Raw genomic sequence first — 14,001 nt, 5'->3', positions numbered from 1 at the left:
AAAAAAGGGGGTTGGATGGTGCTGGTGGTTGGTGGAAAGGATATTGGAAGTTGATGAGAAGAGAGAGAAAAGATGGGGGGATCAACTAGAACCCGTCCTGTATGTGTTGCAAGTCTTCTTTTCATTCTGATTCTGATTCTTATTCCATCACTGGATTCTTCTATAGTCTCTGTCTCTTCTATTGATCCCCCTTCATTTTCTCCTCTTAACAATCTCCTTTTCTATTTCTTGTTAAAAATTTGAAGTGATATCGAATCGAATCGAAGCGACATTTCTTTCTCTTTTCTGCCGATTTGTAAACGATCTGATCTACCGCCACCGCCAACCGCCGACGGCTAGCCAAGTGGAATTTCTTGTAGAAAAGTGGAAGGGAGGAGGTGATAAAGAATATCAAGAAGAAGAAGAAGAAGGAGAAGATATTCAAATTATGTTAGAGAGAATGTCTCTATAGAGACTCCCGGTTTCTATCAGAAGACGTTGTTGAAAAGAAGGGGGTGCGCGGACTGATACATACCATCACACAAAGGTGACTACCCGGGATTCTTCATATGATAACGATGAAAAAGAAGAAGAATGGGGATCAATAGAGAGAGGAAAAATGAACCAAAATGGGAAATTTTTCGATCGAAAAAACACTGCAAGAAGCCAGAAACTAAAAAATAACTGTTCTGGAATGATTGGTATTCATGTCGATTGACAGATTGCAAAGTGTGTCTCTTAGAGCAAATAAAAATGAAAAAGAACAGAAATTTAGGCGCCAGCGAGTGAAGAAGAAGAGAAAAGAAGGGTTAAGACTGTAGAGATGGAAAAGATAAGAGTTTAAGCCTGATTGAATGACTCATTAGAGAAAAAAAAGTGATGAAGGAGGGACATTTGTTGTCAAGTTTTTGAAAAATGAACGGATTATTGTGTTTTTGCACAGAATATTGAGAAAGCAATTTCCGGTTTGATCTTCAAAAATTTGAAAATGTAAAGTTTGTTTCAAAATTAGATCAGAAAGTTACATTTTGTCAACATGAATCGTTGGAATCTACGTGCGTTATGAAAGCGAGGAAACTAGAGATTCGGAAGGCATCTAGAATATTTGGATTAGTTTAAGCTACAGTACGAAAAACTTTTGCGACTAGAAAAATCAATGAAAAATTGTATTTTAATTCGGAATATCAAACAAGTAAAATTCGGTCACCAGAATATTCAAAAGCTGCAATATTCATTGAATTCTCAATGGAAATTTGAAAATAGTACTGTATTCAAAACAAATATTAAGATTATAGTATTCCAGAAAAAACACTTGAATGTTTTCACATCGAAAAATAATGTTGATTCGAAAAAAAGTTGAATCTATTGTACTGTGGAATCATCCTTTTCTGCAGAAAACAACGAAAAAAGAGATGCAAAATATCGCAAAAAATGAACGGCGAAAAAACCAAAAAAGCATCGTTTTTCTGTTCTCTTTCGAAGATTAAACTCGCATCCTTTTCGGTCTCACCACGTCATTAATAGTACAAAAAACATTAGGCCAGGCGTGTTTGTTCTTAAGGAAAAAAGAGAGCATTGGGATGGAGCAGCACCCGAAAAAGCCCGAAAATGCTTCACTGTGGTCTCTATCTTGAGAAAAGTGAAAAATGAAATAACATGAAAAATAGTGGAGGTAGAAAAGACTGGGGAACATGTGTTTGCATTGAGGATTTTTGTGATGGTGCCCCTGAGAGAGAGAGAAAGCGAACGAAAAGATGCTACAGTCCCGGATAGAGTCTAGACTCTTTTTCGGATCATCAACATGTCTATTTTATGAGACGGAAACAAAAAAAAAATACACAACCGAAAAAAGAAACATGGAAGAATGGCGGAGTGGAAAAAGTGTGTATATCGAAATGCGATCGGAATGTGAATGTGAATGGTAGCGCCCCAATACGCACATATTTTCAACACATTCATACGAAGAAGACGACGAAGAAAAAGGAAAGAAGATCAGGGCGATGACGACGATGGAAGAAGGGAGATGTCGAAAACCGTCTAATCTGCGCCCACAATCGAATCTTTTACGAGAAGAAGAAGTGAAGAAAAGGAAGAATAAGAAGGCGCCGATGTTGGAGAGCGGATGTGTGTTCGGCCACTGGGATTTGCCACGTGGTAGGTATAGGTCATGATCTCGAATCTCTCAGGTACGGTAGGTGATGTTGAAAATTCCTTTTTTCTAGATCAGGATGGAGTTTGTAACGTGAGATATAAAATAGATTTTCTATCATTTTTTTTTCCATTTCAGCGAAATATCGAAAAATTATTTAGTAAGATGAGTTCTCGTCCGAAGTCAAAATCTGAAAAATTCCGAGAAATCTGGGGTTATGTCAAAATCCACTTTTTTGAGACGATTCAAAAATTCAAATGATGATTTATGAATTATTGTTTGCACAACTAATTAGAGAGAGTGTCATGAAGAATTATGAAATAAGCTCTTCTGACTGGAATTTCAATTTTAAATATCTCCTTTTTTCTTTTTAGAAACTTCACATAACTTTACAACAAATCAACAATTTTCATATTAGAAAGTTAGAAAAAAGAGCAATCTAAACATTACAGACATCAACTCGAAACACGGTCTCTTTTCTCCGTCGTCATTGGTATAAAACCCGGAAAAACTGCGACAGATAGTGTATGTTTAGGCATTTAATATTTAATGGGTGGGGAGAAAGAACATCGGTGTAAGACATATAAACTGCTGGAAAAAAACTGAAAAAATTGATAAGAAATCAATGAAAAACCGAAAACATTGCGAAGAATCCAGATGATGTTGTTGTGATAAGAAAAGAATTTTTGGGTAAAAAAGAGGGAAAGGGTGACCGAAAAGTGACCGAAAAGTAGCCATTAGAAAAAGAAAAATGAAAGTGAACGTCTAGACGTCATCAGGCAACAAGAGGTCTGCAAAGGGTATTCGACCGTAATGAGTTTCTCCTCTAATCCAAGAAAATTATCGGTCGGAGTACAATCAAATCGGGAATGGGGATGCCCCCTAGCCAAACTGAAACTAGAACGGAGATGGCCAACTTGATTTTTTTAGTTAGGAAAGTAGAGAATGCAATCGAAAAATTGAGATGAAAGTTTTCTCAAATCACAGTACTCTAAAAAAAACTTTCAGCCACTCTTGATTTTCCTAAAAAGACAAGTCAGGAGGACGACGACCATAACAAGAAGGTCAGCGATTGCAATCAGAAGAGAGGAAGAGAGAGTGACGGTCAAGAGAGACACAGAAAGATTGAAGACACTTTTAGAGAGGGAGAGAAGACGACGGTCCTCCTCCATTCTCGTATGTAGAAGACGAGGCATTCCTCAAATTCTTTGATTTACTCGGAAGTTCATTTTGAATGCTGCCTTCGTTGCGTCGTCGTCGGCGATGGTATCATTTAACCTCGCCTGTCGTTGTGGTAGTTGTCGTAAGAAGATGAAAAACGAAGAAGACGGTGAAGAAGTGTCAACTTTCATCCATCTATGTGAAAATGGAGAAAAAAGTTAAAGGGAAAGAGGCGGTCCTTTCTTCTCCGTTATGTCACCTGACCCTTTTTCTCAAAGGTGAGGGACGTTAAGGGACAGAAAAAGAGATGATGATATGAAAACTGTTTCTATCTTCTTTCTACATATGACGTGGCAAATGATAATGTGAGGAACTTTTGTACGTATATATGTATATATTTCTCTCTAAATCGTTTATCGATACAGAAAACGAGAGAGTGGGGCGAAAAGGCTATGCGGCATCTTTTCTCCGACGGCGCAAAACGATGTGTGTGCAAAATTGAGGTCGGGGACGATTCCCTTCTTCTTCTTATTCTTCTTGTGCGATTGCTGTCCAGCAACCGACTTGACTGACCCTCGCATGTGTTCTATTCGCATATCACGGTTGGTAAATACATACTACGCAACAACGTGAAAGCATTTCTTCTCTCTCTCTCATAATAAATGTTCGGCGGTTCATTGGATGCGCCAATCACACCCTTTGCGGTAGAAATGATAAGAGAGATATATAGAGAATTGAGAGAATGACTAGGTGGGCGCGCGAGACTCTTCAAATGTTTGTTATATTCCATGCGGTGGTGCACTGGTCGAGAAGACAAGATTTATTTTATATATCCTTGTCTCTTATCATTATTCTGGGCAGGTTGGGGTGTCTGGGAGAATGATTTTTACAAGATTAGAAATCAGAAGATATTGTTGAATATGCCACCATGAAACAACTACTAGGAATCTTAAAAACAGTTCTGAATCAGTTGTGAGACAGGGCTTTGAAATAATTAATTCAGTTTTGTGAATGAAGAAAAGGACTGCGTGCCAGGTTATGATTGTTATTGCGCCCAGTAAACAACGAAAACAAACAACTCATTCGTTTCAAAAATTACTGCAAGATCCACTCAGATACTCCGAAGCCTGAAGCTCACCAAAAAACCCTCAAGAGTATTTTGAAAACAGCGACGAATTAGTTGCCAGTCAATTTCCGCTGGCTATCTCTACTCGTGTTCTAGTGATTAAAGAGGGATCTTCAAAAAACAAACATCAGTCATTTTTTATCATTCAAAACACAATACACCCACTTTCTCTTGTCAACCACAAATTAAAATATCAAAACGAAATTCAACTGAATCAGTGCGAACTGTTCTTCTAAATCTCAATGACCATCGCTTTCAATTCATTTTCTCCGATGACGACGTTCCTCCGTTTTCCTGGTGATCACTGATTTTGAGGTGAAGTTCCCTTTCTTTTCGAAACATGGGCTACCCATTTGTTTTACTGTACCCAAGTGATTTACGATCTCCTCAATTTTTTTCGGTTTCTTAACTGCATTCCCCGCACTATCTGCGATTCGATGCAATCAGAGAAAAATCTCAAAATGGGGCGATTAATCTTCGTTAAATCATCATTATCTCTGTCAACTTTAACATTATGAAAAAGAAAAAAAGAAGAAAAAGAAGACGACAGAAGCAACGAACACAACGTGAAAAGGTGAAGATGGCGTCGAAGAAGACGAGGACAAGACTCGGTTTGTGTTGTGGTAAACATTGGCACACGGGATCGGTAGCAGATGAATTTGGTGATTGAGATGAATTAGCGGAATGACAATCGGAAAAAAAATGATGAGAAGAAGAGAGAAGAAAAAGAAAGTAAACAAGTTGATCTGATTTGAAAATCTGCAGAAACCAAGTCATTTGATTAGATGTAATGGAAGATCTGATGTGTTTGGGAATAGTAAAATATTCGAAAAAGGATTGAGTAAAACAGTTTGTTAAAAGTTTATTAATAATTTAATATTCTTAGAATCATTTCGTTATAATCCGCATCTTTAAAAACTTAAAAACTTTGCTACCGAACATCTGAACACTTCCAAAATCCCATTTTGAATTGGTTTTGTGAATATAATCATAGCAATAGTAGATAGAAAACCATGGAATGTCAAACAGATGAAGGCTACATATGCGGCAACTGAAAACTTTGTATTTTATACTTTGGTTCTAAAAAATTCAGGAAAAACCTTCAAGATCAGATCCAAAATATATTGTGTAAACAAACATGATATTTGGTACTCCTAGCATTATACCATGAACAAATGTCTGAAAATGGTTACTCGGAAACTGGAATACATCGTGTCCAAACCTGCACAATCAAACTAGAAAGCAACATTTTCTGCATTCTGACAACTCCTGGCGACATATTTTTAGTATTACGTAAATGGGAATTCAGATAGATTGTGGTACTTGGAATAACTGAAAATGTGCAAACAATACATCCTAGCCACATGACCATTGTACTAATCATGACAGAATCTGAAAATGGGGCAACAAGAACAGAGGAATAGCAAGTTATCTCTGGAATTGACGGATCTTTCTGAAATCTTCAAAATTTAAACTATTCATTTAGAAAGTAACTACCCACCATTGCAAGTTCTTTTTTGTACTCTTCCTGAAGTTTTATACTGTAGAAAAAGGTTCCAAAAGTTATTGTGGGAAACAGAATAGTCAAAAATCGAAATGCAAGCGTGAATGATTTTACAAACTTCGTGAACCTCTTCTCATTATAGTCAAAAACACTGGCTCGATATCGGAAGTAAAACATTTCCATGACAGAGCAACCGGTTTCTGAATTGAGATTCTTGAATTCACTAATAATATGCAACGATTCTCACGTATGATTAGAGCAGACAAAAAGTAAAACTGGAATAATCCACTAAATCCCCAATCAGCCAAGTATCCTGTAGCTCTCAATAATGGATATGGTAAGTGAACAACAGGAAGCATAAGAAAACAATTATGAAACTCTGTTATGACATTTCTAAAACAATAAAAGATTATCATTGCTTCCTCTGCACCAATTCACATTAAAGTGTGCCAAATTAAGTAAAATTTATACGTCTGAAATACATTTGAATCGATTTTGAATAGCACTATAATTACGACAATGTACAATGGAACATCAATAATATGAAGTGAATGCATCACTGTTCTGAAAACCAAAATCAAAGTTTCTATCATTTTTAGGAAACGAAGAATAAGCGCACCTGTATACTGCATTTGCTGGAATACTACAGTCCCTATGTTCCATTTTTTAAATAATAAATGAATTGAATTCGTTTTTTTTAATAACGCAAAGAATTGGAAAGGAGATTTTCACTACTCAATCAAACGCGCTTTATGTGATCAATGATATTGAAAATTTAATTATAGAGTTTGTGATCATGCGCTTTTTTCTACTCACGAAAGGTTTGTGTTTTTGATTTGATTAGTATTTTCAGCTCTTTGGGATATTTGTCGCTGATTCACATACAAATGAAAATGGTGATTTGAACAGTTGGGTGCATTCACCACCATGTGATAATTATAAAATTAACAGAACAATTAAACTTCATTTATTCATAAATCGTAATGGATTCTGATTCTATTTGTGGCCCTAAAGAGGGCCGTTGGGTTCGGTAAATGTGGTTGGAGAAGGTTCTTATTCCTTATCTCCTCCGGTCTTCTTTGGGAGAAGAACAGCTTGGATATTTGGAAGAACTCCTCCTTGGGCGATAGTAACTCCAGCCAACAGCTTGTTCAATTCCTCGTCGTTACGGACGGCAAGTTGAAGATGTCTTGGAGCAATTCTGGTCTTCTTGTTGTCACGGGCAGCGTTTCCAGCCAACTCGAGAACCTCAGCAGCGAGGTATTCGAGAACGGCAGCCAGGTAAACTGGGGCTCCAGCTCCAACACGTTGAGCGTAGTTTCCTTTACGGAGAATACGATGAAGACGTCCAACTGGGAATTGGAGTCCGGCTCTTGATGAGCGAGACTTGGCCTTTCCTCCGGTCTTTGCCTTTCCTCCCTTTCCGCGTCCAGACATGGTTGATGATGAGTTGGTAGATGTAGAATCTGTGAGGTATAGAAGGAGACCACTGCCTATTTGTGTATCTGTCCGGTGGGTGGGTGGAGACTGAGACGAAGAGGAATAGGCAGAATACTCGGAGTGTCGAAGAAGAGGAGATGTGTCCCCACAGAATCCCCGCCTCCCCACCGGAGAACAATTCAAATACGATCAGACACAACCCAATACCTTACACTTGTCATCAAGTCCCATCTCTCACCATGCCACCAAAGCCATCTGCTAAAGGAGCCAAGAAAGCCGCCAAGACCGTCACCAAGCCAAAGGACGGAAAGAAGAGAAAGCACGCCCGTAAGGAGTCCTACTCTGTGTACATCTACCGTGTACTCAAGCAGGTTCATCCAGACACTGGAGTCTCTTCCAAGGCTATGTCCATCATGAACTCGTTCGTCAATGACGTCTTCGAGCGCATTGCCGCCGAGGCATCTCGTCTTGCTCATTACAACAAGAGATCGACCATCTCATCCCGCGAAATTCAAACCGCTGTTCGTTTGATTCTTCCAGGAGAGCTCGCCAAGCACGCTGTCTCTGAGGGAACCAAGGCTGTCACCAAGTACACCTCCAGCAAGTAAGCTGTTAGCTGAAAGCGAAACTAACCGAACCCAACGGCCCTCTTTAGGGCCACATATATACCAAAATCCGATTAATTCATTGTTCAATAAATATATTGTTTTTTACTCTTTATTTACAGGTGAAACTTGTTTTGAAAATTACAACAATCTGGACGAATGGGACGTGTATAAAAAATGGAATGTGGATACTCAGAGACAAGATTTTCTGTTCTCTATTGCAGAGAAACTCAAGAATCGAAATGTAGCTCATATCTGAAGACGACAGAAAACTGAATCTTCGAAGAATTCATTTCCAGTCTAATAACTGAGTTTCTCACATGTTCCTTCTAGTTTTCTTTCTGATTCCTCCAGCAAATATAGATATGACAGATTTACACATTAAATTGATGTTTGGGAATACATCAATATGAATCTTTTTACAACAGTTTGGAAGTGATTTGAGCCGATTAGCTCTTTTTGATCACTCGAAATCTTTTCTTGATTCACGTGTCTGCAAGGATGGATAACATATTCCGAAGGTTTCATTCAAACAAATTGTAGAATACAGCAATGTGAAAACAAAAACAATTAATTTATTTTATTCAAGTATACATAAAACGGGTAGGATATTTAAGATCATTTGTGGCCCTAAAGAGGGCCGTTGGGTTCGGTGGGTTATTGAGTCGAAACGATCTTAAAACCTATCGGAATAGGAATTTAAGCACGCTCTCCTCGGATACGTCTGGCCAATTGGATGTCCTTTGGCATGATGGTGACTCGCTTGGCGTGGATTGCGCACAAGTTGGTGTCCTCGAAAAGTCCGACGAGGTAAGCCTCAGCGGCCTCTTGGAGAGCCATGACAGCGGAAGATTGGAAGCGAAGGTCGGTCTTGAAATCTTGAGCGATTTCTCTGACAAGTCGCTGGAATGGCAACTTGCGGATGAGAAGCTCAGTGGATTTCTGGTAACGTCTGATCTCACGGAGAGCGACGGTTCCTGGACGATAACGATGTGGCTTCTTGACTCCTCCGGTAGCTGGAGCAGACTTGCGAGCAGCCTTGGTAGCCAACTGCTTTCTTGGAGCCTTTCCTCCGGTCGATTTGCGGGCGGTTTGCTTGGTTCGAGCCATGTCAAAAGATGAGAATCCGATAGGGACTGTGAAGAATACAATACAATCGGAGAGGCATATATGCACTCTCCGGTGGAGAGGCGTGGTCTTAGTCAAACAGAAGAAGAGGTTATTCGGAGGCAGTCGGAACACGTGAAATGTGTCCCCACAGAGTGGTTGCATCTGACTCCGCCTTCTGGAGTGGGATCTAGTATATAAGGAACGACTACTGTACCAACAGTATCTCACTTGTGAGTCTTCAATCAATCGCATTCAACATGTCCGGACGTGGAAAGGGAGGAAAAGGCCTCGGAAAAGGAGGTGCCAAGCGCCATCGCAAAGTTCTTCGTGACAACATCCAAGGAATCACAAAGCCAGCAATTCGCCGTCTCGCCAGAAGAGGAGGAGTCAAGCGTATTTCTGGACTCATCTACGAAGAAACTCGTGGAGTTCTGAAAGTGTTCCTTGAGAACGTCATCCGTGATGCCGTCACCTACTGCGAGCACGCCAAGAGAAAGACCGTCACTGCCATGGACGTAGTCTATGCTTTGAAGCGTCAAGGAAGAACCCTGTACGGATTCGGAGGATAATTTCATTTATTTTTACCGTTTTCTTACAAAAAATCAACCGAACCCAACGGCCCTCTTTAGGGCCACAAATCTTATGAAATCCCCATTTTAATATTGTTTTTTTCTAATAAATATTTTCAGTTTAATGTTTCTCTTTTTAATACTTTTCTTAACACACAACGCAACAAATAAAAACCAATAAAATATGAGTTTTACTTTTTAATTTCTAAAAAAAGTGTGCAAAAGGGAATCTGTTTTTGAAAATACTCACTTCTAAATTTCTGGGCTTCGACTGTAGGGCCACTAATAATATAAAATCCTCATTTTAATATTCTTTGTTATAATAAATGTTTTTTATTGACACATATATTTATTATTTGTAAAGATGTTCCAGGATTTTATGCATAAAGTCGACAATTCATTGTGCAGCTCAAATTTTGGCTTCTGGAAGATATTGAAATACTTAAATATTGAAATACCAGATGAGATTGTTTCGAATCGATATAGTCAATAACAGCCAGATCTAGGAGTAACTCGATAGATTTACTCATTCTTATCAGATTACTCTTCTGATAAGACAACTACCTGATACTCGCTGGTGACCACTTGCTGATCATAACCATTCGCCACGAAACGGAATCTCAGAATAAGGTGTTTAGTACATTTCTCAGCCAAAGAAGGCTTAATTAGTTGATCCCATCTGGGATTTTCTCCGTTTCGTGGCGAATGGTTATGATCAGCAAGTGGTCACCAGCGAGTATCAGGTAGTTGTCTTATCAGAAGAGTAATCTGATAAGAATGAGTAAATCTATCGAGTTACTCCTAGATCTGGCTGTTATTGACTATATCGATTCGAAACAATCTCATCTGGTATTTCAATATTTAAGTATTTCAATATCTTCCAGAAGCCAAAATTTGAGCTGCACAATGAATTGTCGACTTTATGCATAAAATCCTGGAACATCTTTACAAATAATAAATATATGTGTCAATAAAAAACATTTATTATAACAAAGAATATTAAAATGAGGATTTTATATTATTAGTGGCCCTACAGTCGAAGCCCAGAAATTTAGAAGTGAGTATTTTCAAAAACAGATTCCCTTTTGCACACTTTTTTTTAGAAATTAAAAAGTAAAACTCATATTTTATTGGTTTTTATTTGTTGCGTTGTGTGTTAAGAAAAGTATTAAAAAGAGAAACATTAAACTGAAAATATTTATTAGAAAAAAACAATATTAAAATGGGGATTTCATAAGATTTGTGGCCCTAAAGAGGGCCGTTGGGTTCGGTTGATTTTTTGTAAGAAAACGGTAAAAATAAATGAAATTATCCTCCGAATCCGTACAGGGTTCTTCCTTGACGTTTCAAAGCATAGACTACGTCCATGGCAGTGACGGTCTTTCTCTTGGCGTGCTCGCAGTAGGTGACGGCATCACGGATGACGTTCTCAAGGAACACTTTCAGAACTCCACGAGTTTCTTCGTAGATGAGTCCAGAAATACGCTTGACTCCTCCTCTTCTGGCGAGACGGCGAATTGCTGGCTTTGTGATTCCTTGGATGTTGTCACGAAGAACTTTGCGATGGCGCTTGGCACCTCCTTTTCCGAGGCCTTTTCCTCCCTTTCCACGTCCGGACATGTTGAATGCGATTGATTGAAGACTCACAAGTGAGATACTGTTGGTACAGTAGTCGTTCCTTATATACTAGATCCCACTCCAGAAGGCGGAGTCAGATGCAACCACTCTGTGGGGACACATTTCACGTGTTCCGACTGCCTCCGAATAACCTCTTCTTCTGTTTGACTAAGACCACGCCTCTCCACCGGAGAGTGCATATATGCCTCTCCGATTGTATTGTATTCTTCACAGTCCCTATCGGATTCTCATCTTTTGACATGGCTCGTACCAAGCAAACCGCCCGCAAATCGACCGGAGGAAAGGCTCCAAGAAAGCAGTTGGCTACCAAGGCTGCTCGCAAGTCTGCTCCAGCTACCGGAGGAGTCAAGAAGCCACATCGTTATCGTCCAGGAACCGTCGCTCTCCGTGAGATCAGACGTTACCAGAAATCCACTGAGCTTCTCATCCGCAAGTTGCCATTCCAGCGACTTGTCAGAGAAATCGCTCAAGATTTCAAGACCGACCTTCGCTTCCAATCTTCCGCTGTCATGGCTCTCCAAGAGGCCGCTGAGGCTTACCTCGTCGGACTTTTCGAGGACACCAACTTGTGCGCAATCCACGCCAAGCGAGTCACCATCATGCCAAAGGACATCCAATTGGCCAGACGTATCCGAGGAGAGCGTGCTTAAATTCCTATTCCGATAGGTTTTAAGATCGTTTCGACTCAATAACCCACCGAACCCAACGGCCCTCTTTAGGGCCACAAATGATCTTAAATATCCTACCCGTTTTATGTATACTTGAATAAAATAAATTAATTGTTTTTGTTTTCACATTGCTGTATTCTACAATTTGTTTGAATGAAACCTTCGGAATATGTTATCCATCCTTGCAGACACGTGAATCAAGAAAAGATTTCGAGTGATCAAAAAGAGCTAATCGGCTCAAATCACTTCCAAACTGTTGTAAAAAGATTCATATTGATGTATTCCCAAACATCAATTTAATGTGTAAATCTGTCATATCTATATTTGCTGGAGGAATCAGAAAGAAAACTAGAAGGAACATGTGAGAAACTCAGTTATTAGACTGGAAATGAATTCTTCGAAGATTCAGTTTTCTGTCGTCTTCAGATATGAGCTACATTTCGATTCTTGAGTTTCTCTGCAATAGAGAACAGAAAATCTTGTCTCTGAGTATCCACATTCCATTTTTTATACACGTCCCATTCGTCCAGATTGTTGTAATTTTCAAAACAAGTTTCACCTGTAAATAAAGAGTAAAAAACAATATATTTATGGAACAATGAATTAATCGGATTTTGGTATATGTGTGGCCCTAAAGAGGGCCGTTGGGTTCGGTTAGTTTCGCTTTCAGCTAACAGCTTACTTGCTGGAGGTGTACTTGGTGACAGCCTTGGTTCCCTCAGAGACAGCGTGCTTGGCGAGCTCTCCTGGAAGAATCAAACGAACAGCGGTTTGAATTTCGCGGGATGAGATGGTCGATCTCTTGTTGTAGTGAGCAAGACGAGATGCCTCGGCGGCGATGCGCTCGAAAACGTCATTGACGAACGAGTTCATGATCGACATAGCCTTGGAAGAGACTCCAGTGTCTGGATGAACCTGCTTGAGTACACGGTAGATGTACACAGAGTAGGACTCCTTACGGGCGTGCTTTCTCTTCTTTCCGTCCTTTGGCTTGGTGACGGTCTTGGCGGCTTTCTTGGCTCCTTTAGCAGATGGCTTTGGTGGCATGGTGAGAGATGGGACTTGATGACAAGTGTAAGGTATTGGGTTGTGTCCGATCTTATTTGAATTGTTCTCCGGTGGGGAGGCGGGGATTCTGTGGGGACACATCTCCTCTTCTTCGACACTCCGAGTATTCTGCCTCTTCCTCTTCGTCTCAGTCTCCACCCACCCACCGGACAGATACACAAATAGGCAGTGGTCTCCTTCTATACCTCACAGATTCTACATCTACCAACTCATCATCAACCATGTCTGGACGCGGAAAGGGAGGAAAGGCAAAGACCGGAGGAAAGGCCAAGTCTCGCTCATCAAGAGCCGGACTCCAATTCCCAGTTGGACGTCTTCATCGTATTCTCCGTAAAGGAAACTACGCTCAACGTGTTGGAGCTGGAGCCCCAGTTTACCTGGCTGCCGTTCTTGAATACCTCGCTGCTGAGGTTCTCGAGTTGGCTGGAAACGCTGCCCGTGACAACAAGAAGACCAGAATTGCCCCAAGACATCTTCAACTTGCCGTCCGTAACGACGAGGAATTGAACAAGCTGTTGGCTGGAGTTACTATCGCCCAAGGAGGAGTTCTTCCAAATATCCAAGCTGTTCTTCTCCCAAAGAAGACTGGAGGAGATAAGGAATAAGAACCTTCTCCAACCACATTTACCGAACCCAACGGCCCTCTTTAGGGCCACAAATAGAATCAGAATCCATTACGATTTATGAATGAATAAAGTTGAAATATGATTTTTTTTGTTGATATTATTTCAGATTAAACAAAAACAGTGAGTCATCTCTAACAACTCCTAATTTTCAATTTCAAAAAAGGAATGCTTACTTTTTGTATGCATTCCTAAACAACATGTTTCCAAATATTCACAAAATTTCATTCAAAGAACAAGCAGGGTTTCAACCAATTAGTGGGTGTCGGTACATCTGAGTGCGGGGTTTGAGCTTGCTTCACATAACCGTTCAAAAATCAACATTATCACTTGTATGTTTATATTTGAGATAACTTATAGT

General features: G+C 39.8%; 10 protein-coding genes across 10 annotated transcripts; 5 read left to right on the top strand and 5 right to left on the bottom strand.

Moving 5' to 3' along the window:
• Window positions 1–1,791: 1,791 nt before the first annotated feature.
• Window positions 1,792–3,312, top strand: GCK72_018266 (uncharacterized protein; the record flags this gene model as incomplete). Its single annotated transcript, XM_053732465.1, has 3 exons — window positions 1,792–1,900; window positions 1,945–2,133; window positions 3,137–3,312. 3 exons carry the CDS (start codon window positions 1,792–1,794, stop codon window positions 3,310–3,312), a joined length of 474 nt encoding a protein of 157 aa, XP_053581378.1.
• A 2,014-nt stretch (window positions 3,313–5,326) lies between these two features.
• On the bottom strand, window positions 5,327–6,278 carry GCK72_018265 (uncharacterized protein; the record flags this gene model as incomplete). Its single annotated transcript, XM_003114129.2, has 5 exons — window positions 5,327–5,466; window positions 5,516–5,594; window positions 5,638–5,868; window positions 5,917–6,119; window positions 6,167–6,278. 5 exons carry the CDS (start codon window positions 6,276–6,278, stop codon window positions 5,327–5,329), a joined length of 765 nt encoding a protein of 254 aa, XP_003114177.2.
• Window positions 6,279–6,972: 694 nt separating this feature from the next.
• On the bottom strand, window positions 6,973–7,356 carry GCK72_018264 (uncharacterized protein; the record flags this gene model as incomplete). The annotated part of the gene is made up of 1 exon (XM_003114508.2): window positions 6,973–7,356. One exon carries the CDS (start codon window positions 7,354–7,356, stop codon window positions 6,973–6,975), a length of 384 nt encoding a protein of 127 aa, XP_003114556.2.
• Window positions 7,357–7,496: 140 nt separating this feature from the next.
• On the top strand, window positions 7,497–7,967 carry GCK72_018263 (uncharacterized protein; the record flags this gene model as incomplete). The annotated part of the gene is made up of 1 exon (XM_053732464.1): window positions 7,497–7,967. One exon carries the CDS (start codon window positions 7,497–7,499, stop codon window positions 7,965–7,967), a length of 471 nt encoding a protein of 156 aa, XP_053581377.1.
• Window positions 7,968–8,663: 696 nt separating this feature from the next.
• GCK72_018262 (uncharacterized protein) lies at window positions 8,664–9,236 on the bottom strand (the record flags this gene model as incomplete). The annotated part of the gene is made up of 1 exon (XM_003114471.2): window positions 8,664–9,236. The coding sequence occupies one exon, from the start codon at window positions 9,234–9,236 to the stop codon at window positions 8,664–8,666; it is 573 nt and encodes a 190-aa protein (XP_003114519.2).
• Window positions 9,237–9,331: 95 nt separating this feature from the next.
• On the top strand, window positions 9,332–9,643 carry GCK72_018261 (uncharacterized protein; the record flags this gene model as incomplete). The annotated part of the gene is made up of 1 exon (XM_003114353.2): window positions 9,332–9,643. One exon carries the CDS (start codon window positions 9,332–9,334, stop codon window positions 9,641–9,643), a length of 312 nt encoding a protein of 103 aa, XP_003114401.1.
• A 1,308-nt stretch (window positions 9,644–10,951) lies between these two features.
• Window positions 10,952–11,263, bottom strand: GCK72_018260 (uncharacterized protein; the record flags this gene model as incomplete). Its single annotated transcript, XM_003113994.2, has 1 exon — window positions 10,952–11,263. One exon carries the CDS (start codon window positions 11,261–11,263, stop codon window positions 10,952–10,954), a length of 312 nt encoding a protein of 103 aa, XP_003114042.1.
• A 95-nt stretch (window positions 11,264–11,358) lies between these two features.
• On the top strand, window positions 11,359–11,931 carry GCK72_018259 (uncharacterized protein; the record flags this gene model as incomplete). Its single annotated transcript, XM_003113900.2, has 1 exon — window positions 11,359–11,931. One exon carries the CDS (start codon window positions 11,359–11,361, stop codon window positions 11,929–11,931), a length of 573 nt encoding a protein of 190 aa, XP_003113948.2.
• Window positions 11,932–12,627: 696 nt separating this feature from the next.
• GCK72_018258 (uncharacterized protein) lies at window positions 12,628–13,098 on the bottom strand (the record flags this gene model as incomplete). The annotated part of the gene is made up of 1 exon (XM_003113978.2): window positions 12,628–13,098. One exon carries the CDS (start codon window positions 13,096–13,098, stop codon window positions 12,628–12,630), a length of 471 nt encoding a protein of 156 aa, XP_003114026.1.
• Window positions 13,099–13,238: 140 nt separating this feature from the next.
• Window positions 13,239–13,622, top strand: GCK72_018257 (uncharacterized protein; the record flags this gene model as incomplete). The annotated part of the gene is made up of 1 exon (XM_003114158.2): window positions 13,239–13,622. One exon carries the CDS (start codon window positions 13,239–13,241, stop codon window positions 13,620–13,622), a length of 384 nt encoding a protein of 127 aa, XP_003114206.1.
• Window positions 13,623–14,001: the final 379 nt, after the last annotated feature.

The sequence above is a fragment of the Caenorhabditis remanei genome, chromosome V (assembly GCF_010183535.1).
Source record: "Caenorhabditis remanei strain PX506 chromosome V, whole genome shotgun sequence".
In the NCBI taxonomy this organism is placed as follows: Eukaryota; Metazoa; Nematoda; class Chromadorea; order Rhabditida; family Rhabditidae; genus Caenorhabditis; species Caenorhabditis remanei.
Note: the sequence above shows the minus strand (reverse complement) of the source record. Positions and strands in the feature narration are given on the sequence as shown.